The sequence below is a fragment of the Mchenga conophoros genome, linkage group LG2 (assembly GCF_057382185.1).
Source record: "Mchenga conophoros isolate Kocher_MC1m ecotype Shallow Benthic linkage group LG2, M_conophoros_male_GT1.1, whole genome shotgun sequence".
In the NCBI taxonomy this organism is placed as follows: Eukaryota; Metazoa; Chordata; class Actinopteri; order Cichliformes; family Cichlidae; genus Mchenga; species Mchenga conophoros.
In genome coordinates, this window is record NC_140527.1 from 27,833,639 (window position 1) to 27,857,150 (window position 23,512).

The 23,512-nt window shown below is 43.2% G+C and overlaps 2 protein-coding genes across 3 annotated transcripts; both read right to left on the reverse strand.

Annotated features, from left to right (window-relative positions):
- Positions 1-490: 490 nt before the first annotated feature.
- Positions 491-9,945, reverse strand: znf711 (ZFX family zinc finger ZNF711). Its single transcript, XM_085291686.1, has 8 exons — positions 9,751-9,945; positions 8,628-8,711; positions 8,433-8,533; positions 4,477-5,340; positions 4,233-4,379; positions 3,950-4,129; positions 3,521-3,655; positions 491-3,343 (listed from the first exon to the last, which is right to left on the reverse strand). Exons 3-8 carry the CDS (start codon positions 8,509-8,511, stop codon positions 2,163-2,165), a joined length of 2,586 nt encoding a protein of 861 aa, XP_085147812.1. The 5' UTR covers positions 8,512-8,533; positions 8,628-8,711; positions 9,751-9,945; the 3' UTR covers positions 491-2,162.
- A 403-nt stretch (positions 9,946-10,348) lies between these two features.
- Positions 10,349-21,661, reverse strand: LOC146582122 (SLAIN motif-containing protein-like). 2 transcript variants are annotated; one of them, XM_085291708.1, is made up of 9 exons: positions 21,321-21,661; positions 20,300-20,962; positions 17,438-17,574; positions 15,714-15,833; positions 14,371-14,511; positions 13,905-14,231; positions 13,501-13,644; positions 11,649-11,946; positions 10,349-11,382 (listed from the first exon to the last, which is right to left on the reverse strand). In XM_085291708.1, the coding sequence occupies exons 2-9, from the start codon at positions 20,956-20,958 to the stop codon at positions 11,328-11,330; spliced, it is 1,881 nt and encodes a 626-aa protein (XP_085147834.1). In that variant the 5' UTR covers positions 20,959-20,962; positions 21,321-21,661; the 3' UTR covers positions 10,349-11,327. The 2 variants fall into 2 exon arrangements, with proteins under 2 accessions (XP_085147834.1, XP_085147826.1); XM_085291700.1 differs by having other exon boundaries at positions 20,300-20,967; positions 21,321-21,660.
- Between the last annotated feature and the right edge of the window lie 1,851 nt (positions 21,662-23,512).

The window sequence follows — 23,512 nt, forward strand, 5'->3', positions numbered from 1 at the left end:
GTGCTGCTCTGCCTTCTCACAGTAAATCCTACATTTAAGCACAATTATGTGGGATGACGAGCTCGTGAAGCAGAGAAAGTTTGAATTCTCTTTAGCAATCAATCTCTAGACCTGAGCTGCTGAAGCTTACTCCATATTTCATCATCTATTAATGCCTGATGGTTGTACAATCACTGAAAATGCACTATGTACATGAAACTGATAAAGAGACAGCTACAACTCAGATAATCATTAGGTCCTATAAAGACATAGACTGATGCAAACTGGATAAATAGCGAGTTATAACGCCAATCCTTCATGTACTCCTGGCAGTAAGTTGAGTATTAAAATCTTAATGAGAAACGAGGATGCAAGACGCAGACTAGGTGAAGCACTGACGTGGAAAATAAGGAAAAGCCAAACTGATTTACTGGTAATACAGTAGCTATGTGTAAATTTCCCTGTTAGCTTTTAACATTTCCTTCTTTTTAGACAGAAAGGACAAAAAGGGTAAAAAGATAATTGTTTATTTTGGTTCTTCCCCACCAGTAGTTTATCCACAATCAGACTGAAAGAAAATATAGACTAAGGTACACGAAATGCAGGGATTTTTTTTAATATATACCACAATTAATTTCATGGAGACAGCATATGTGCATACTTTAAAGACTAATGCCAATATGATGAGCAATGACTTGAAGGAAATAATCCCGTGCTTGGGACTGGGTCGGGCTATTTGGGATTGTAGGGCTAGTGTCTGGGAAACTTGTTAGTGAGCACAAACAAAAACACAAAACCCAATCACTTATCCATAGAACAAAACAATAAGCGATTTCACCCACCACTTTCAATGACAATTCAGTTGTGATGCAGTAATGATCGCTGCTCATTAGAGATAACACTCAAAAACAATCTTTACCTTTACCCACTCACAAAGCTCTGTACGTGTTTAATATCTTGGGATATTTCTATCTATTTATCTATACATATCCCCAGATAATAAACTCTCATACATGTCATTAAAATACAAAAACAAAATTATTAAAGTGCTTTCTACTGACTCAAACACATAATCTCTGAGAGAATGGCATTGATACAGCATGTTTGAGAGTTAAAAATCACTTATTTTCTGATTAGCGGTGTGCATCAGTGCTTAAAGGATAAAGACTAACGGATGTAAGGCATGATTGCTATCAAATGGTTATCTGTGTCATAGGTAACATCACACGTACTTACAGTGGCATTCACACGTAACCAAGTCACTGGTTATTATATGTGAAGCCAACCATCTGTCAATGTCATATATAATTATAATAATAATACACCAGTCAGAGATGTGTACACTAAAGGGATATTCTAACATACCAACTCCACCCTTCTGCTCCATGCTAGACTCTGCTGACCAGAGAGTAGCATTTCTGATTCAACTTGTAAGACGTATTTAACTGAAAATAGTCTATACTGTTTTATACACGATTCGTTTAATGGGGCTCCAAGAGTTCAGGGTTGAGAGGAAAATTCAAAATGATGTGAGTTTAACGGTTAAATTTAATGAAACATATTTTTCAAGATGCATTATGTCTCAACATCAGTGACGAACCCATTTTGAACTTGTGAATGGCTCTGTTCATTAAAGACCAGATAGCATTAGAAAAGAAAAAACAAAAAAATGTCAGGGTAAAAGCTGGTTCATGAGGTCAAGATACTAGTTGGTACTATGGAGGCAAACTTCTCATGTAGTCGTTCCACATCGTCTGGAGAACTAGCATGACGTCCCCAAAACACCGCTTTTCTGTTTTACTAGACACAGTCATCATCTTGCAGCATTTCAGCTGAGTGGGTATAAAAATATAGACATTTGAAACCCTGAATATATGTTCATATGTGATTTTTTTTCTGCCACCGAAGACAATTTACAACTGTCCCGCTCAGTGTACACACTGTCTTTTTTTTTGTTTTTTTTCCAGATTTAACCCCCATCCTAAAACGTGTTCTTGCATTTACTCCTGGGGGCAGGAGGTTTAGACCCAAAACGACACAGAACACAGAACAGCAATTATAATGTTGTTTTCTTCATCAACTGCCTGCATCCATTATTTCTTTGTTAATACACTAAAATTACCTCTGGGTGTGTGTGACACAGATTTACTCGGTAAAGAGGAGTGTGTTTGTGTGCAATGACATTACATCAACATGTCTTTGTGATGCCTGGCTATGTGCTGGCTCTTCTCTGAAGGCCTCCTAAAGCCCTTGGTGCAGTAGTCGCAGCGGTGGGGGTAGTCCTTGGTGTGGATAGAGATGACGTGGCGTTTGAAGCCAGAAGCGTCCGTACTGTTATACTCACAATACTGGCACTGATATACCTTTCTACCACTGTGCGTTTTCATGTGCTTCTTCAGCTCGGCGGGCTGCCGGAAGCCTCGCCGGCAGCGCTTGCACTTAAAGGGTAGGTCCTTCGTATGCAGGGATAGGATATGGCGACTCAGGGTGAAAGTGTCGGGTGCATTGAAGTTACAATGCCGGCACTGGTGCACTTTGTTGCCTTTGTGTGTTTCCGCGTGTTTCTTCAACTCTGAGGGCCTGTGAAAGCCTTTCTCGCACACGTCACACTGATGGGGGAAGTCCTTGGTGTGAACTGAAATAATGTGCCTCTTCAGGTCACTGGAGTTGGTGCTCTTGTGCTCACAGTGCGGGCACTGGTGGGTCTTGTGGCCCTGCACCATCTCTATGTGGCGCTGCAGTTCCCGTGCATCAGCGTAAGCCTGGGGACAGTGGCTGCACTTGAAAGGCAGATCTGCGCCATGCTTGCTCTTGATATGAGTCTTTAAGTTGGACTGGTCTGCACAGCGGAACTCGCAGTGCGGGCAGTGGTAGGGCTTCTCGCCTGTGTGGGTGCGCATGTGTTTCTTCAGCTCCGATGGGTGACGGAAGCCTTTGGCGCACTCAACACACACATGTGCAAAGTTCTTACTGTGCACAGCCAGCAGGTGACGGTTGAGCAGGCCCTGTTCAGCTGTTTCATAATCGCAGTACTTGCAGTGATGCAGTTTGGGCTCCCGATCCTTGACAATGAGCTTGTCTGAGCCCAGTGGGCTAGACTCATGGTAGCGCCGCGCGTACTCTGTATACTCTGGAGATCGCTCATTGTTGTGGCTCAGGAGCTTATGACTCTCTAAGTGGTTGTGAAAGCTGATTTTCTTGTTGGTGGTAAAGTCGCAGTCTGTACACTGATACTTCTTCTTGAGCAGATGGTCCGGGTGGTTCTTCATATGGCATTTGAGGAAGCCCCGCGAGCGAAACTTCTTTCCACAGATGTGGCAAGGGTAGACGGTCAAAGGCATCCCATCTGGTCCAATGATAACAGCTGGACAGAGAAGTTTGAAAAAAGAGAGAGTATGCAACATTGCAATCAACCATTATTATTCTAAGTTTTCCTCGAATGTGAATGATAAAATTATATACATTCAGACTTGGTGACAACACAGATAAAAATTATCAATTTAAGGTATGTATCAGTATCAATATGACATGCTGATCCTACCAGTCTGACACTGCCGTGTTTCGCCTTTCTTCTTCTTCTTCGATTTGGTTTTGAGAGCACGGTTTGCACCCAGTCCCTCACGGATTTGCAAAAATGGTGTAGCTGCTCCATTCTTCACTTGATCAATTGTATTACCTGCACAGGCATTGCAGCACATAACACCCCAATAACAACAGAATGGATGACCTTGCCTTATTTCTACTTTGATACTTTTCAAAACAAACTCTGACTGCTAAGTCGTCTTTTAAACACATTTGCCACACATACTGACCCCAAATCATCTTGCTGAGCATCTCATTTAAACAGTAATGCTGCAGCATAGCATCTTCCTCTTAATAATCTATTTCAGCAGTCATAGAACATGGTTTTATCTCAAACTACTAATTTAGGAAAAATTACCCATCTAACCCTTTCATATAAAGGGCATACCAATGTCTTCATCTTCATCATCATCGCTGTCATCCTCATCATCCTCTTCTTCCTTTGGATGGTTCTTGACTGCCATGTAGACCATTTTGTCACGGCCAACTCCCAGTCTGCCCGATGAAGCTGCTTCCAAATCAGGATGGCCGTTCTGGTAATCATCCTCTGTTATTACCTCTGTCCCACCTTGAAAAAAACAAAACAAAAAAAAACAAACACCAAAAACTCAATGACCCATATGACTTTTAACACAAACATGGCTGGATGTACCGTACTGAAGATCATTTACCCAAATCATCATCTGCTTCAGCTTTAAAGATGTAGACTTTTATGACCTCAGAGCCATCCTCCTCTTTGGAGTCCTTGTCTTCCATTACTTCAGTGCTGATCTCAAGGGGAGTGTCCCCTATGTCCAACTTTTCTCCCACTTCATCCACTTTAAAAAAAAACAAAAAAACAAATACCAATGGTTATGCAAAAAATGTAACTTTATAAAAAAAATCTTTGCCGTGTTATGTGCCAAGATATCTTACAGGAGATCATCAGGTAATCCTCGGAGCTACTCCTTGCATCATCATCCTCATCTGTCTGTAGGGGAACAGCCTCAGTTGGCAGCTGTTCGTGGATTATGGTCTCGGCATTGGCCTCGGTCACCATCAACCCTTCAGACACAAGCTGGTGGTCCAGTGTGTTGTCCTGGTGTTCAGACAGCAGCTCTGCCACAAACACCTGGTCTGGCATGTCGTCATGATGGTGGTTTGCGTCCTGTATGAGGTCTGAGGTCAGAACATGGTGGTGATGGGCGTCCAGGGCTTCCTCTATTGCAACTTCAGTCCCCAGGATATTTTCAGGCATGATTACACTGTGTTCTGAAGGCACCATGTCTTCAGTGCTCATTTCATGGGCCTCCACACCTTGAGACTGCAGACTTTCCACATCCACCTCCAGCCCTTCGACAACCTCAGCTTCTAGGCCCTCCACCTCCACTTCCTCTTCAAGGCCCTCAACAACATGAGCTTCCAGACCCTCCACATCAACCTCAGTTTCCAGGCTCTCCACCACTTGCGCCTCGAGGCCCTCCACTTCCACTTCTCCCTCTAGGCCCTCCACTTCCACTTCTCCCTCTAGGCCCTCAACAACCTGAGCCTCTAACTCTACCACCTGTGTCTGTAGCCCTTCAACAACTTCTGCCTCCAAGCCTTCTACATCTGCATGTAAGCTCTCCACTACCTCCGTCTCCAGGCCTTGAACAACTTGAGTCTCCAGACCTTCCACCTCAAGTCCGTGCTCCAGGAGGATGCCCTCGTCTGTCATGACATCAGAAAGCAGCATACCCTCTGGCACCGACACCACAATGTGCTCCCCATCAATGTGAGCCAGACCCCCCATGCCTGCAACTGATGATATAAAGAGTTTTTAAAAATCACAATTAAAGCTTGATATTAGTCAAATAATTGTGAAAGAGTGTCATTTTTTGTTAGTATACGATTAAAATTTGCTAATGACAATGTGATGTCACTTTGACTTCCTTATTTAGCTTGACACTCAGGTTTCTTGCGCCTTTTGGGAAATTGGTCTCTAAATATTAGCGAAATGTAGGGCTGGGCCATCATATGTTCACGGTAATACCGGTATAATGTTGGGCAACGATAAGAAAATGAAATATCGCGATACAATATGGGTAAAACATGCATGCGCAGTAGAGCAGGGCGATATGACCAAAAATATTTATCACGATATACATTTGGAAATTTGCGATAACGATATAACTGACGATACAATTGACACTAGACAAAATACTTTACAACTCCACAACTTTATTAGTGCAAAAAACCCATCAATATATTTTCATTTAAACAAGCAGCTGTTTTATGTGCATTAAAGTTATATAAAATTTTAACAGTGCAAATGCAAATTCCTTGCTGACAGTTTAACCAAAAGGCATTTCCAGTGGAAATTGGCCGACATATCCTCAGCATAACCACGTATAATATCCACAAAACTTAAAAAGAGGTTATATACACACACACACACACACACACAATACGGTAATATTATGTTGAAGCACAGTACATATCACTCCGCCAGGCTTCTGACTACGGTAGCTGTAATGCTCCAACAATCCATCAAGCGGTGCGGCTTCGTAGCTTAGCAAAGTCGCACTAAAACATTTGACAGATTTTCGAGCGCCGTGTACCACATAAAATCGTTTCGAGGTCAGCAAACACAACCAGAATTCATACATAAGACACACGGGATTATAAGGGGCACTGTTGATTTTCAGAAAAATCAAAGGATTGATTTTAAGTGTGCGGTATTTTCCAAACAACACGGTAATAACGACGGCCCGCTAGCATGCTCTACCAAAAATAGTGCTTTGTTGTGTACCTGACGGATGAAAGCTAAATTCTGGTTCATCCGTTTCATTCAACGATTTGCTTTCGCCGCCATGCTTTTTCCGACGTGTGCGTATAAAAACAAAGGCACTGCGCATGCGCGTTTTACTCATATTCTATCGCGATATTTCATTTTTCTATCGTTGCCCAAAATTATACCGGTATTACCGTGAACGGTATGATATGGCCCAGCCCTAATGCGCAGTGCCTTTGTTTTCATAAGCACATGGCGGAAAAAGCATGGCGGCGACGGAGAATAAGAAGAGCGAAACCGGAGCGTTGAATGAAACGGATGAACCAGAATTGGTTTGCAAAAATGCTGCAATTTCAGTGGTGTGGAACTGGTTTAGCTTTCGTCTGTCAGATACACAACAAAGCACTATTTTTGGTAGAGCATCCTAGCGGGCCGTCGTTATTACCGTGTTGTTTGGAAAATACCGCACACTTAAAATCAATCCTTTGATTTTTCTGAAAATCGACAGTGCCCCTTATAATCCCGTGTGCCTTATGTATGAATTCTGGTTGTGTTTACTGACCTCGAAACAATTTTATGTGGTACACGGCGCTCGAAAATCTGTCAAATGTTTCAGTACGACTTTGCTAAGCTACGAAGCCGCACCGCTTGATGGATTGTTGGAGCATTACGGCTATCGTAGGCAGGAGCCTCGCGGAGTGATATGTAGTGCTTCAACATAATATTACCATATTGTGTGCGTATAACCTCTTTTTAGGTTTTGTGGATATTATACATGGTTATGCTGAGGATATGTTGGCCAATTTCCACTGGAAATGCCTTTTGGTTAACCCTTTAGAGCCGATCGGAGCGGACACGCTCTGTTTTGCGTAACTATTTTTAAATCCCAGTAGCACTGCAACCACGTAAGCTAGCGCAAAAAATTTTTTTGCATATGAAACCGGAGGAGTTGTACTTACATCTTATGCCATCAGCTTGTCCTAGGTCACGGTTTCCTTCCACAAAAACTGCATAAAAAGCGCTTGCAGGAACAAAAACATAATATTCCAGAAACACGCTTTGCCGATCCGATCAGCTGTTCATAACACTTCCTACGTTGGAATAGACGTCAGCGCGAACTTTTGCATTTCCGCCATTACCTGCCCGAAACCGGAAGTGACGTCATTTTTGCGGAACTGTAGTCTTTTTTACCATGAGGGCCTCAGGGCCTGTACTGGTCTTTTTAAAAGTTATCTTTGACTTTATGACTTTCTGTGTCGTTTCTGGGATGCTGAGGACTCATATTGCACTGCTGGAAATAGTTTATTTTGATGCATATGCTGCTTTTTTGCTAATTTGCAGTATAATATTTATTTTCGTTTTTCCTGCAGTGTATAAAAATTGGTGTATTTCAAAAATAAAACTATGAAGACACTCAAAATAAATTTCCTGTGGTGGGAAACTATTTTGTGCAACTTTTTTGTATTTACAGTTTTGAGGGATAAGCCTCTTAAATTTCTCTAACTACAAATATATGTTAAAAAAGCAAAAACGATTTTCAATTTTTTTGTAGTTTATTGCACTTTTTTGCAATTTATGTAATTACTATGCACTTAATCAGAATCAGAATCAGAATACTTTATTCATCCCGAGGGAAATTAGGGGTTACAGCAGGCAGCACGCTAATGGCGCATGCGCACTCACAAAGGAACCTTCTGACCAATACATATTATTAAAATCTGGGCTGTAATGGTTGTATTGATGTATAGCAACTTGAAATGCTCCCAAAAATGGCTCCACAGCATGTAAAAATATAATATAAGCTCTGGCGGACTTGGTTCTATGGTAGGTCTTAAAGGGTTAAACTGTCAGCGAGGAATTAGCATTTGCACTGTTAAATTTTTATATAACTTGCACATAAAAAACAGCTGCTTGTTTAAGTGAAAATACATTGATGGGGATTTTTTTTTTTGCACTAATAAAGTTGTGGAGTTGTAAAGTATTTTGTCTCGTGTCAATTATATCGTTATCGCAAATTTCCAAATGTATATTGTGATAAAATATTTTTGGTCATATCGCCCTGCTCCAGCTAAATGCCAAATACAACACGTGTATTAATTTCTCTTGCTAATTTGCCTACCAAAATCTTGCATGATCATAGCATGGGGCATCTTCAGCTCTTGAGTGTGCAGCTCTAACACCCCTCCTCCTTGATCCATGTCTTCACTCCGTAAAAACAGACTGAAAATTGCAGCACAGATTACATTAACCTTTACTTCATATACACTGCTAAAAATAAAACCGAAAGGAAAAAAATGCAGTTAGTATTACATACCTTCACATTTGACGACAGAAAATCTTTACAATAAAACCAACAGGATATCTGATGTGCTTCCTTCCATCAAGATACTGAATTATTCTGACAAAGTAAAAGAAAATACAATTATCACATGAGCTTGGGATTATAACTGAACACCAGCTGTTCATTTTTTGCAGAAATGCACAAATATTTGGCGTTGGGTTCATAAGAAAAGCACTAGTCTCTATTGCAAAATCTACCTCCGTAAGCCTTAAATACAGAACACAAACTTATTTTTAAACCGTGGACAGTCGTTGTTGTTGTTGACCACTGCCTCCCTCTGCTGCCAATTAGGGGTACTACATGCAGCTTCAACCTGAGGACAGATCGCTATATACACCTGGAGCTGGTTGAGCTTGATGGCCGGAGCGCAGCAGAGACAAAAGACTCAGTGTGCAGGGCGGGCGAGCTCGCATGCAGCGGTTCTGATAGCTTTTGGATAAGGACTCCTGCTTAATTTCGTGGGAGGAAATGCACTGTCGTCACATGACGATTTAAAATGAAGCAAATGTATTTACAGCTGTCTGTAGCGGTGTTGTGGCTGCTAGTTTTCACATATTTATCCTTTTGGGGTAAAAAAAACAAAACAAATGCAGTTCCGTTGCACTAATCGTTTCTGAAGTGTTAAGTATCTACACAAAAATCACATATGCTCCCGAGTTTATGGCCGCCACTGAAACTACCACAGTTATGCAATGGCTACCGCCCTCCACCCACCGGAGCTAACTAGCAAGGAAGCTAGGGCTGAGTCTCAAAGCGCCATTTTGTTTTAGCATAAAGGCTAATTCAAGGAGCGCGATAACCAGTCCAATACGTCGATGTAAGCAACGGTTACACATAACGTTATAATGCATATGTAGTCCCAAACGCATACAACAAACCACGATGACCAATGAGATCACTAGTTTTGCAATTCGCTCTGTTTTGTGCGACGACTGCCGTCCGGTCAGCTAGCTAGCCTGCTAAGCTAGGTGGTGCAGCTTGTGCCGCATTATCTTCCATGTTGTTTTTCGAAAAGGCTGAAAGAGGCCCGCTACGTCCAACTGGGCCCATGCGTCTTATTCCACACTCGTTTTTGATCGACTCAGAATAATTTTACCTGATAACGTTGTCTTCTGACTCTATCGGCGTTTCTCCCCCTTCTCGGATTTGTCTGTTATTTTTTTGGTTTATTTTTGACGGTAAGCTAAGTGCGGCCTGCAGTTTTGGATCCCCGGGCACTCTTTGCTAGGCCTCGGCCAATCAGCTTGCTTCCTGACAAGCAGAGGGAGGGCGGGGGGCAGACAATGCGTGGCCTCGTTTACCGCTGATCCCTTACTATTTGCGTCATGCATAAGAGAGCAGAGTTACATTAACGCAGTCATTCTCTTAATCGGGACATGTTTAAAGCGGGCTCAGAGGAGCGAAATTCAAACATTACCACAGTAACAAATAAAATAAACATTTATGTGCTTGTACTGTGTGCGCGCTCAGACTTTGCCTGCGAAGATGAGGCCTGTAGGCCATTTTGTCACAAGGGGTGGGTAGTAGTTGAGCACTCATTTGAGAAGTGGTTGGTCACGCACCCAGGAAATATCCGGGACATGGTAACGGTACTGCCGCTGCTATTGCTTGTGCTGCATAGTGCGACTAATTAGCCTTTCATACAGAACAGACCATGATTTAACATACATGGATTAAATATGACCAGAAGTGCATTTAGAGTTTCAGGGTAGACTTTATTAATCGTTTTCATAACAGCTCCTAATTATTCAGAGGCACTCTTCATGAGGGTGCATAGCTGACTAAGGCAGGAGGCCTTTTGTGCATAAACATTTGTTATTAGTGGGTTTCCCAACAACAGACACTAAAATTGAAATGTAGATATGCAGTAAAAATGCTTTGAAAACTCTTTAACAGTACCTTTACCAACCTAAAATTACTTTTGGAATTAAGGAATTACAGCTCTAATGCACCTTGGCACAACCCATGTTTTTTTTCCTTCTTTATGATAATTCGTAAGGGCAGTGTGGTTTGTAGGAGTTGTGTTGCCGTGTAAGCAAACAGCAAAACACAAATACAACACAAATCTAAAGTAATTTTCACTATGAACCACTCAAACATTCAGAAATCCAAAGATAATTGTAGGGAGACATGAAAGTTTTCTCATATTGCAGGTATAGAATGAAGAGAAGGCATTTGGGCTCAGGGAAAAAAACAAAACCAAGCATGCAATACTCAGCACCTTCATCTAGAGTAAGTCACAGATAATGAACAGACTGGCAAAAATCTTCATTTAAACTGTCTTCATATCAATTACATCAACAGAACAGTAATACACCCCTTAATATTCCAGCAGTTTCTCACAAATACCATAGAAAAATAAGTAAAGTTGACACAAGCATATCTTCTGGAAGCTCAGATTTGGTCCGTATTAACAAGTCGAGTGTGCACATGTCCTCTTGTCTGCCTACACATCCTCTCTTTGTGTGGGTTGACAGTGTTTCATGCGAGGGAAAGAGATTAACTACAAATCCAGTGCAGCCCAGTGCTCCAGTCTGAAATAAGGTGGGGGGGGGGCAGAGGTTGTATGACACATTTGTGAACACAGTGACTGTTTTTCTTTGTATTTAGAGGTAACGGGGAGAAGTCGGGGTGATGTTTGCAGCAGTGAACATCCTTCATTGCCAAGAGACCTCAGTAGCAGCCATCTTTCCAGGACTCATCTGAGATTTTGGCCATGCCCAAAGACCTGTCAATAAAAGAGGAGCTTAGTCTCAATTCACAGAAGAAACCAAGTATCTATAGCATAATGGGAAATACTCATCATCATCTCACCATTCCTTAAATGTGCACTACTACACCGCACTGTTTTTAGTGCTTAGTTTGCACACAGACTGAAAGCATGAGCTGTGTGCAACCACGAGTAGTAGAACACTAACTGCAGTTCACTTTGGAGCTGAGGGATTTCCTGAAATTACACAGAGCTCTTTTAAGAGTGTTTTTTGGAGCACTCACCTCCTCTGAGGCTGTGAAAGTTTACTTCTAGTGGAGGCTGAAGACGCAGCCTGACCTCGTCCTACCCCGGGCCTCCCGGTTCCAACTGAAGCCCTGCCGGGTACATAGCTTCCTCCATTAGCAGAACCTGGCGACTGGACCCTGCGGCTCCCTCCTGCCTGTTGTCCTTGGACAACAGGTAGGCCTCTGGAAGTCTGACGACCACCTGCCAAAGAGCCCACGGGAGTGACGGCTTTAACTGGAGTCCGCAGGGAGAGAGGAGACTGGCCACTGCTTCGCAGCCGACTGCAAACCATACCTTGAGTGACAGAACAAAATCTCAATCCAGATGACTTCGTTAAGACAATTTCAGTAAATAAAAGCTACTGTAAGGCCATTTGTTGTACACGGGAGTTGTAGACAAGCTTAGGGAAACAGTACTGAATTATCAGAGTAGTGGTGCAGTCATGTAGCAGGTGAATGGAAAGGAAGTTACCTGGGGATGTCAGGGAAGAGGGTGAGGAAAGAATTGTGGAACTGCAAGTAGCTGTGACCAATAGTGTATACCCTTTTTCCATTAGTACCTGCTCGGATCGGCTTGACGCAAACCGTATTCCATTACAATTGAGTACCACCTAATGTGCATGGGGTCGTTATAGCAACACGGGCAAACATCCCGTGACATCACTTGTATGCGACACGAGCTCTACAACAAAGTAGCACCTCGAGGCGATGCTATACCTGCTGCTTAGTCTGTGGCTTTTCGTCAGACTCATGGACCGCAGTGTCGTTTCTTTGTAGCGATTTTCCTCATTGACGGGTTTTGAAAAGGAAACTTCATGAAAAGTTTCCTTTTTATGATGTAGACGACCCTCCCATGACTCATTAAGTCATGCCGCTGATTAGCCAATCAGTGACGTGCAATCTGCTGAGGTCACATTTGGATGTGACCTCGTAGATCGCTTGGAACCCCAGCCAAGTAGGTACTAAAAAAGTACCAAGCATCCAGTGAAAACCTATAGATGATGGCTTGCATGGTACTGTCAGAGTTAGACTGATAAATAATAGAATATATGAATTCCTAAATAAAAACAGGCCCTGTGCTGCAACATTGCTCATGATCTTCAAAGACATATATATTGGTCAAACTCTTCCTGTGATCATGCAGAGGTGAAGATTTTAATAAATAATTATCTGACAGCCAAAGTTTTAATTTGATGCAAAATGAATAGAAGTCAATTACTGTATATAGTGACTATTAAGTCTAATATATATACCCTAGTAAGCTATAGTACTTTTTCCTTTGGGAAGGTACCATCTGTGCAGTCTGCAATTTTGTTGACGAAAGATGTTGAATCTATTTAATATTTCTTGAAATAATTGATTTCTGTGCATTTTTTTTCACACTGCATCAAATTAAGGTTGATTACGTCGATTAAGCATCATGAGGTGGAGGGTGAGGGGTGGTTCCCTATTTTTTATTTATTTATTTTTGTTGTTGCTGGGAGTTGGAACCCTATTAGTTAGTTTGCTTAATATTTATGCTAAGTACTCTTTAAAATACCAGAATAGGGAGGATGGTGTAGGTTTAAGTTTATTAGATTGATCAGTATTGCTGTACTATGAAATATTTTTTTTTTTGCATACAGGTATAACAGAATAGCTTTAGTGTAGTTGTTGTTTTAAACTTGAGTATGAACTTATACAAAATGCAGCAAGATATTTAAAAAAAACAGTTTTGTTGATTAAAAAACACTATATCGGATTCATATCGGTATCGGCAGATATCCAAATTTATGATATCGGTATCGGACATAAAAAAGTGGTATCGTGCCATCTCTAGAGTGGTGGGGACCAGGTGAGGAGGGGTTACCTGTGGAGGGGGAGTGAGTCAGGGGAGACATGCGGTTGCCAGAGCTCTGGAGGTTAGCCTCCATGCTGCGGCTGGTTCTGACTGCCTCCAGGGAACGTAGGCTGGTGCGGGGAGCCAGATTAGGCATGCTGTGCCTCAACTCCTCTGGAAACACACACACACACACACACACACACACACACACACACACACACACACACACACACACACACACACACGCGCGCACACACACGCACACACACACACACGCACACACACACACATGCGCACACACACACATGCGCACACACACACACACACACACACTTAACTACAATCAAATGTATATTGTCACAACAGAAGAATCTCCATGGCTGTCCCTTATCTAGAGTAAAACTGCTTAAGTATCACTGGTTATAGCCTACCCTCACTCTTTGCAAATTTAAGCAGCTCTGCACTGGGGCCCTGGAGAGACCGCCTGGGTCCTTTTGTGCGTGGGGCCCTGAGATGGCTGCTGTATTCCTGACCGTGGTTAGAAGTCGAGGGAGAGAGGCACCGTGGTGAGCCTAATGGCGAAGGGGTGAAACGATGCCGTCGCTGGGGCATGGAGAAGTCATCCTCTTCATCTTCCAGGCTGTAAGTGTCAAACTCCTGGTCGCTGTACGTACCGCCCCGGCGCAAGGACTGCAGAGACGCTGTGGAGCTGCGGCGCGATGCAGATGCTGAGCTAGAAGCACAATCCTGCCTCAGACCTGGAGCCGGAAATACCAGGTCAAAATGAAACAACTTAAAAGTCAAGCAAAACTCAGTTTTGCAGATGAGACTCTGACGTCTATAAATGCAAATAATCAGCTGATGCCACTCAAAATGCTATAACCTTTCTACACTCACTCTCTTCCTGTAAACGAGCCATGATCTGGACGTCTGTGAGATCCTGCAGCTTGTATCCCATTGAGATGGAGTCATCTGATGTGCTGAGCTCGCTGTCTATGGAGGACTGGGAACTCAGGGCTGAGGGCATGCTTGTGGCACCTTTAAACAAAGCAGAATAGCTGTTAGAGTAAGCTGAATTACACCGATATAGACAGAATATAGACAGAATACTGACCACAGCCAAAACCTACTACTTCCTTATGACTCATTAATACAGCACAATATTTAAATTCTTATGCATACTGATAGTGGCAACTTTAAACATGACATTAGCTGATCAGCATAAAATCAGGCTGATAAAAATGGAGCTTTGTGAGGTATAACTCAACAGACCCAGGCTAATGCATGCAGTACTACCTTTCATCAAGATCACAAAGTAAATATGCAATTTATCTAAGTGGGCCCACAATTTTAGAATTAACAGTCTGACATTAGTTTGTCTCCCCACAGCCTGTTCTACAGCACTGGTCTATAAAGCCCAGTCTGCTGATGATGCCCTGGGAAGCTGTAGCCAAAGTTCAGCCTGACACATGCCTGATGAATGCGAGGCGACATCACCCAGCAGCATTTGGTTATGTAAAAAGTCTGGCATTAGATAGAATCACCACACATACTCCAAGCACTTTCAAGTTCACGCAAAGATTTGTTATTAAAGGAGTTTCCACAGCAACACTGACATTGCTGGGCTGAAAAAACTGTGAGAAATGATGTGCAAAGCAACTATTACAACTGCAATCACATGTTCAAGGAACAAAATTATGCATACCATACATATTACATATGTTAACACTGTCATTGTGTGTCTGTGTGTGTGTGTGCCCCATCCGGGAGCACAAACAACATACACTTTACATAATTACTAACCATATTCCAAAGGACACCAGTGTTATCTGCAGGGCACACCTTAGTTTTAGCTTATTTGAGGCTCAGATCAACTTGATTTAATTTAATAAGAGAAGTTAATATACTTAAGATAAGGAATTAATACCATTAAATAACCAAAGTGACTGCTGCACACAAATGTGTGGACAAATGCCCATCGACTGTTTCTGACCGTATTTGCAAATTTTATCCATAACAGTTATTAAATGAAATAAACATTTACAGAAACCTTTGAAGAATGGTTTGCAGCGATGTAAAGTATATGTAAAATAGCTCAAACATGCAAAAATGCTAAAGCAGTCCTTAAAATTAACCAGTCAGACCACTGTGAGACCCACATCCTTACAGTAACTGATGTTATTCTCACTGTTGTGTTGTAGGGAAAATGAGAAGCGCTGTGTGTTAATGTCATGCCATACCTGAACTGCCACAGGTTAGTAGGGATTTGTTAGTTGATTTGTGGTACCCAGGAGAGATCAGGCCTGAGCCCGCCGAGCCCGCCTCTGATGGACTGCTGTACATGTTCCTCCATCGAGATGCTGCGGGCGACAGGACAGGAGATATCACATGTTCTCAGGAAGGAAAATACACCAGTACTTATTGTATACACAATGTGACACTATCAAGTTACTTGTAAAATGTCCTCAGAAAAAGCTCTCACAATGGTTAAAATTTCTCAGTTAAATTCTTGTTTTGTTTGTTTGTTTGTTTTTTCTTAAAAACTTGATTCATGCACCTCGCATGCTAAATGACTTGTTCTGAAGCTTGAATGATCCAGGTGGATACGTGGCCTGGTGCTGGCATTTAAAAACACGAACTGTTCCGGGAGGAAGGTAATCCAATCCCACCCATGACTTCATGTAGTCATTCAGCCTTGGTGTGAATAGCTTTGCTGTTCAGGTTTTGCAGCATGTAAGATGAGGGAGCTGCTCGCAGGTTTAATAATGAATGGGGTGTTTCGGATCAGATGCAAACTTCTATCCACACTGAAAGGCGTAGTAAGATTCACGGCAAGTGTTTAGGCTTTGTTATACAGCCCTGTGCACAGCAGGGGTAAGCAGTAAGTAAAGCTGGGGTGCTAAATGTGCTGAATGACGTGGCTGAACCTTGGTTTAGGCCTAGAATTTCTAATGCTTAATTTATTCTACCACCGTTCACAGTTGTGTCCGTCTGCTTTGGTATTTGCCTACACACTGTTCTCGTGTAGTCTACCAAAACCCCAAATGTACATTGCTCGACGTGGATGACGGTCAAACGTCAATTGGTTAACAAGTGAGCCAGAACATGATAGTGAAGTTCACCAGGAATGGGAGAAGTGTGGAGAAAAGAGTAAGAAAAGTACAGACAGTGACTGCAGTGAAACTCTTTCACTTCAGCTGTCTGCATGTTAAAACTTTGCTCTTCTCCATAGATGGTTGGTGAACTAACAACAGCATAAGCAAGTATTGCCCACGGACCGGTTGTACCACATATTATTGACACAGCACCCATCTACCAAACTGCAGGTAGATTGGCAGGCCGAAGCTGCCTACGTGCTGCTGAACCATAATCTAACCATACGGCAGGGATACAAATCAAAGACCATCAGATACTAATTTTATTGAATAGGCAAAGCTCTTTTGCTTAAAGTGTTCAACAGCGTGAAAGATTGGTAATCTAAGCATTGGCACCTGAGGGTGAATAGAGCGCTGCAGAATAAGGAAAGACCTTCTGTGGTTAGCAGAGGCTTTAGACATTTTCACATTTTGTTCTAAACATAAATATGTGAATAAATATCCCACTCCTAAATTTTCAAGCCTTAATTTGTCCAGAACAAGATGCCTGCTCACAAATGGCTAACTAAGACTACAGAAATTGTGGAAGACATTAAAAGTAATCCCACTGAACACAGTTCAGCACTGGTGATGGTAAAGTGGTTGTTGTTGTTGTTTTTTATAGCCTAACATTAGTGTTTTACTTTTGGTGACTGCGTTCCCACAGGCTCTATTTTCTGCACAACACTTTAAGCCATGGAAAAAGGGAGAAGCTAACTTCCGGATCGGCCCTACAAAAATGCATCATCCATGCAGCACTCTTAAGAAAAAACAAAACAAAAAACAAAGTAGACTTTCTTCAGTTATAGTAAACTATCCTAATTGCATACTCTGGTCCAAGCGACTGATCAGAGTCCGGCAAGCCATCTCGGTCTCGGGGCTGCGATGGTCAAGGACCTGCCGACACCACTTCAGTGGAGAGTCTGGCCCTGGATCTGCTACCTGCTTTTTAGGAGACACATATAACCTGTAGAGAAGCAGCACACAAGAGAAAAACATATCACTAAATGTGGGAAATGAAGAGTAGTGAGAATAAAGAAGTCAGTCTAATCCTTCTCATATTGATCATGCTTTCATGCTGCAGTATTTGCCAGGATTTGAGAAGCAGAACATTTAAATAGGAGCAAGCTGGAGATTAGTGTGAACTGCTGCTGTGTGAGCTATGCAAGGTAAGAGTGGATGTGAAAGCCATGTAAAACAGAATGGTTTTTTTCTCCTCAGATTGCACATGATATGCTAACGCCCAGCCACCCAGTGTTTTCCCCAACAGAAGGACAGTATCCTGCAGCAAAGATCCCACATCAAACAACCAGGCTGTTACTGTGTTTGACTTCAATGATGTAATCAAAGCAAACAGTGAGTGGGAAATCATCTTAAGCAGGTACTTGTGAACATCTTTATCACAGCTTAAGCCGGAACCAACCTTGAATTTACATTTGCCTCATTTCCTTTTGGTTAAATGCAAAATTCACATCCAAAGACGCCTAAAACACGGAGTCAAACTCAGATTAGCAGCTGAGCACAGATGTGGATGGAACGGTTTTGTGGCTTTTAGTCCCGCTATCATTTTGAGCTACATTCTACAGCATGAAAAACACATGAGAAATATCCACTGAGGACAAAAGTGTCAGCCAAAAATGAGTTTTATGCAGCTGCAGTGTCAGACGCTTCCTCCGCAATGTGTCCAACGTTGCCTTAGTGAGAGCAAACAGCCATTTAGTCACCACAAGCTTTGAAGTGGCTGATCACATGGGCTGATGCTTTGAGTCGGATACACAAAAGGGACCAAACTGACTGGTTCTGGACCAATCAGCTACAAATCATCTTCCCATTTGGGCAAACACAAAAGGACCCCATTTCCCCACTGGAATGAGCGACAATGCAGGAAGCAATATTCAGGTCACACGTCCTGCACAGAGAGCACGGCTTCTCTGCGCAGGGAGAGGAGGGGAGGGTGGTTCTTAGTAGAAGCACAAACCCGCTGTTTGATGCAGAACAATGTTGTTTGCTTTTGATCCATTCACAGTGCGGTTTTGCTCACAGTGTTGCTATTGCCATTTATGCAGGACACTGCCAACAGCTGCCGTAACACAATGTTGGCACTGAGGAGTCTCTTACACTTTTAAACCAATCCTGTAATAACTGTAAATAAACCCCAAAGTGATATTATAACAAAACATATTCAGCTGTGTCATATTTATGCTTTCACAGTCGAGAGCAGCAACAGCCTTTGTCACTGCTCCACTGTGTTAGCGTGACAAGTGCAAGTTAGGAGCACTGAAGCCAAGGCCCCTGAGTTTTATGAGTCTGAACTAGTTTTTTTTAAAACAAGTAAACAAACATGCCAGAAAGAAATTACCCAACTTGGTGAGTTCAAATGTTGTCCCAAGAATATGGTTTTCTTTTACTAATCTTTTCACAAAGTAATGGTTCAAAACAATAAATATAAAAGTACTGCAGTAGCTGCCTTCTGTTTTGGCCCCCTGTTCTGGTGTGATTACACAGGGTGGAAGGGGGGGGGGCTCAAATCACATGCTGTGCAATCCCAACCAAAGTAGTTCAGCCATGCGGACCCACTCAGCCCGGAGCAGATCAGATTATGCTGCTGTTTAGGATTACTTAATGTTTTGGCTATGATAACCCCACAAAGCACATATGGTATGGCTAATTATGTAAAACTGAAAATAAGTCATGAGTGGTCTGGCTGTTAAATCCCCAGATCCTCAGTTGCTAAAGTGAACACAATATGCTACCTGTTTAGGACAATACTGTGAGACAGAATGAACACTCATGTCTAGACTGATCTCCTGCATAGCCCCATATTAATGTTATTTTTAGGTAATTGCTATCAGCCAATTAAACAAAACAAGTAAAGGTCACACTGGTTCAAAACAGATCAGGCTTTAAAAAGGCTGAATATTAATTACATCCAGATATATCCTTTTTATTCTGACTGGGTTAAGTCAAATTAGTGGTCTCTTTTTTAATAAACAGGATAGTCTTTCACCTGATACAAGACCCTTTTTATTTATGCTTGAGTCAGACAGCTAGAACTAAAAAAAGAACATCCTTTGTGTTTGACTAAGCTGTCAAACAGGTAGCAGACATGTCACTCGAGTCTGAGGACTCAAGGTTAAATCTGAGACAGAAGAAACAACTCCCCACTGACTCTGCTTTCTTTTACTTTCTCCTAATTGCGCTTGAATATTTTATGCCTTGTCGAAATGCTAAGAATCTGTATACTTTCTCTCCTGCTTACAAAAAGATAATCGGAGTAGGTGTCGACTTCTTATCCCACTTTGTTTGTGTGGGATAAGAAATAACCACAGTTTCTGCATCAACTCAGAATAGAGTCTAATTTTAAACCCAAACAGCCTCATGCTACACAGTCACTGCCCTGTGGGGGAGTATCACACTGAAGAATTCAGAGGTTAAAATGAAAAGGCACAAATGACTCATGTGGCTAAAGGGGCTCCTCTACCTATAGACTGAAACTTTAAATGTGACTTCAGAGCTCAGCTTCCCCTGGAGGTAACTCTTCGCAGCTGCTGCTGTACGAACATCACTTTTTATCCCCATCTCTGCTGCACATGTTTAGCCACACAGTTAAAGCCACAAATAGATGCCGGCTGTACCCAAACAAGTGGGATCAAAGCACACCCAGAGAAAGCATTGCCGATAATGAGACGTACCAGCTCTCCTCGTCCTCTATGTCTGCACACTCATCATCCAAATCTAGGACATCCACTTCATCCAGTGCAGTTTGGTCCACCCCTGAGTCGCTCTCTGCAAGTGTCTCTGACTCATAACTTTCCTGAGACGGGCTCTCCGGCGTCTGGCTCTGGCCCTGAGACTGTGCTGCTCCGTTGCTGCTGGTCAACTTTAGGAAGCCGCCACACAGACCCCGATCCTCCTCTTCCTCATCATCCTCTTCCTCCAGCCTGCTAGCCACAGGCAAGGGGGACATCTCCTCTCCACTGCTGCTGTCCTGAGGAGGTGACAGCATCAAGTCCCTGCTGTCCAGCTGGCTGCTGCTGTGCTCCAATCTGAGGTGGGAGTTTGTCACCTCTTCACAAGCCAGCCTCTTGTTGATGTTGACAGCAGCTGTGAGGTTACTGTTTGCTCCTCTGTGGATGACGGTCTTGCTTCCCCTGTTGCGCAGGGTCTCATTCTGAACCTCCAACCTGCGCACAAGCTCCTGCAGCTTTCGGACCTCCTCCAGCTCCACCCCTGCCAGGTCTTGACCTCCCTCTCCTGCCACCTCGCACCCCGGCTCGGAGTTTTCCGTGAGGCCAGTCGGACTACCATTGTCAGGCTGAGGCACCACGCTGGCACTGTCCGGGACCACCATACTGCTGCTCTGATAGGAGAAACATTCAGTTAACATTGTGCCAATAAAAACTCTAAATGACTACAGCCATTAAACTAGGACCTGGTGGCTCCTGAGCAACACAACAGCAGTTCAATAGCGTAAAAGTGACCCAAACACATATGTTAGCGTTCTCTGACTACTTCACAAAGCTTTCAGTACTCGGAAGCACGCTAGTTCCCTGTCGCTTCTCACTTTATTTATGTGTACATGTATGTATACACTACGAGTGCATCCTTGCAACTGCGGCTCCGTCGCACCTCTTATATCTCTTCAAACGTTAACATTTGAACTCCCTTGGTTACTGTTAGCCAGCTAGCACGCTATCAACAAAACAAACGTACCGGTGACTGAGCCGTGTTGTCCCCTGCGAGCAGATGACTGAGCTTGCCCGCCACTCACAGCTCAAAATCCCCCGTGGACCAGCACGAGCGCATGAATGAAGAAGCTAATTACATCCAGGTGAAACGCTCTACTGCGTGATTATAGTGATTGTCGAGACGGTGCAATAACCCTCTGGAGTTATCTTACGGGGGGCGAGCTAGTCCATGGTCTCTTACTGCTAGTGCATCACCGCTAGCGTTTACCACATCGCTCCCGCTAACTAGCTTGATTGTGGACTTTAGTTAGCTCAGTGAGGAGACCTGCAGCAGCGGTCGCTCCTCCCTCTACTGGTTTTCCTGTTGTTTTAAGCGCCTCCCCGAGGGAGGACATGGTACTGCAACAACCTCATATTATTATATATTGTAACCACTGGGTGTCACTGTTTACACAATGCTGCATTCAATAACCGTACTTAAACGTCTGTTATGCAGTCTATGGGTGCCTTACAGCACGTTATACCAAGAAAAAAAGCATAAAGTGAATAACTGTCGACTCCCACTGCTGTTGTTATCGAATATTTTATCTACGTAGACAAAAATACAGTTTAAGGATAGAAACAGAAAATGGAGCAATACATGTTTTAATTAAGAAAAGCATGCACAAGTATAATGTACTCACAAAAAATTTAAACCTTTAATTTTTTTAAGTTCTACTTAAACTATATGATCTATGTAGTATACACCTCTTATCAGTCCCTTATTTTCGGCTGAATTATTCCAGTATCTTTGCATTTCGCGCCATAGTGATGGGATTTCTGGCTCTTTTTAGAGAACCGGCTCTTTCGGCTCGACTCACTAAAAAGAGTCGGCTCTTTCGGCTCCGAACCGGATCTTCAGGTTGTTTTGTTGCTTTAATTAATTTATTATTAACAATAATATAAAATTATGCACAAAAGGAATTATTAATGTAAAAAAAAGTGGTTTTATTTATATATGTTTATATATAAATATATACAGTGGCCTCTGGCTCCTAGCAGTGAACCCCAGGAAGGCGGCCGGTCCAGATGGAGTACCTGGCAAGGTACTAAGAGCATGCGCACACCAGCTCACCCTCATCTTCACCAGACTCTTCAACCTCTCACTGGATCAGGCAGCCATCCCATCCTGTCTAAAATCAGCCACAATCATCCCAGTGCCGAAGAAGTCTCCCATCTCCAGCCTGAATGATTACCGCCCTGTGGCCCTCACACCGGTAATCATGAAATGCTTTGAGAGACTAGTCCTTCAGCACATCAAGGATTACCTCCCCCCAGAATTCGACCCCCACCAGTTTGCATACCGTGCAAACAGATCCACAGAAGACGCCATCGCCACAGCCCTTCACGCTGTGCTGAGTCACCTAGAGCAGCAGCAAAGCTACGTCCGAATGCTCTTTGTGGACTACAGCTCAGCCTTTAATACAATCATCCCGGACATCCTCATCACCAAACTGGTCGCTCTTGGCCTCCCTCCTCTCACATGTGCCTGGATAAAGGATTTCCTCACAAACCGGCCCCAGACTGTAAGACTCTGCCCTCATCTCTCCTCCACTCGCACACTGAGCACCGGCTCCCCACAGGGCTGTGTGCTGAGCCCCCTCTTGTATTCTCTCTACACCCACGACTGCAGTTCGACCCACAACAACACTCTCATCATCAAGTTTGCTGATGACACCACGGTAGTCGGACTCATCTCGAAGGGAGACGAGGCAGAGTACAGAGAGGAAGTCCTGAAGCTGGCAGCATGGTGTTCAGAAAACAACCTGGCACTGAACACTAAGAAAACCAAAGAGCTCATTGTTGACTTCAGGAGACACAGCACCGATTTGGCCCCCCTCTACATCAACGGGGAGTGTGTGGAGAGGGTCCACACTTTCCGGTTCCTTGGTGTCCTCATCTCTGCTGACATCTCCTGGACAGACAACATCTCAGCGGTCATCAAGGGCCCAACAGCGGCTGCACTTCCTGAGAGTCCTCAGGAAGTACAAGCTGAACTCCAACTTGCTGCTGACCTTCTACCGCTCGTCCATTGAGAGCCTGCTAACCTACTGCATCACGGTATGGTACGGCAGCTGCACCAAGGCGGATAGAGTGAGGCTTCAGAGTGTGATCAAGACAGCACAGAAGATCATCGGCTGCCCTCTCCCCTCCCCGATGGACATCTATTCCTCCCGC

Bases quoted from the DNA above. Each gene is read 5' to 3' on its own strand.
- znf711 (XM_085291686.1), bottom strand. From the start codon at position 8,511: ATGGATCAAGGAGGAGGGGTGTTAGAGCTGCACACTCAAGAGCTGAAG. The intron at 4,380-4,476 runs GTAAGATATCTT...TTTTTTTTAAAG, and splicing joins GGATTACCTGATGATCTCCT to TGGATGAAGTGGGAGAAAAG. The intron at 4,130-4,232 runs GTAAATGATCTT...GTTTTTTTCAAG, and splicing joins TGAAGCAGATGATGATTTGG to GTGGGACAGAGGTAATAACA.
- LOC146582122 (XM_085291708.1), bottom strand. From the start codon at position 20,958: ATGGTGGTCCCGGACAGTGCCAGCGTGGTGCCTCAGCCTGACAATGGT. The intron at 15,834-17,437 runs GTATGCAATTAG...TGTCGCCCGCAG, and splicing joins GATCAGTCGCTTGGACCAGA to CATCTCGATGGAGGAACATG. The intron at 11,947-13,500 runs GTAACCCCTCCT...CTGTCACTCAAG, and splicing joins GACTCACTCCCCCTCCACAG to GTATGGTTTGCAGTCGGCTG.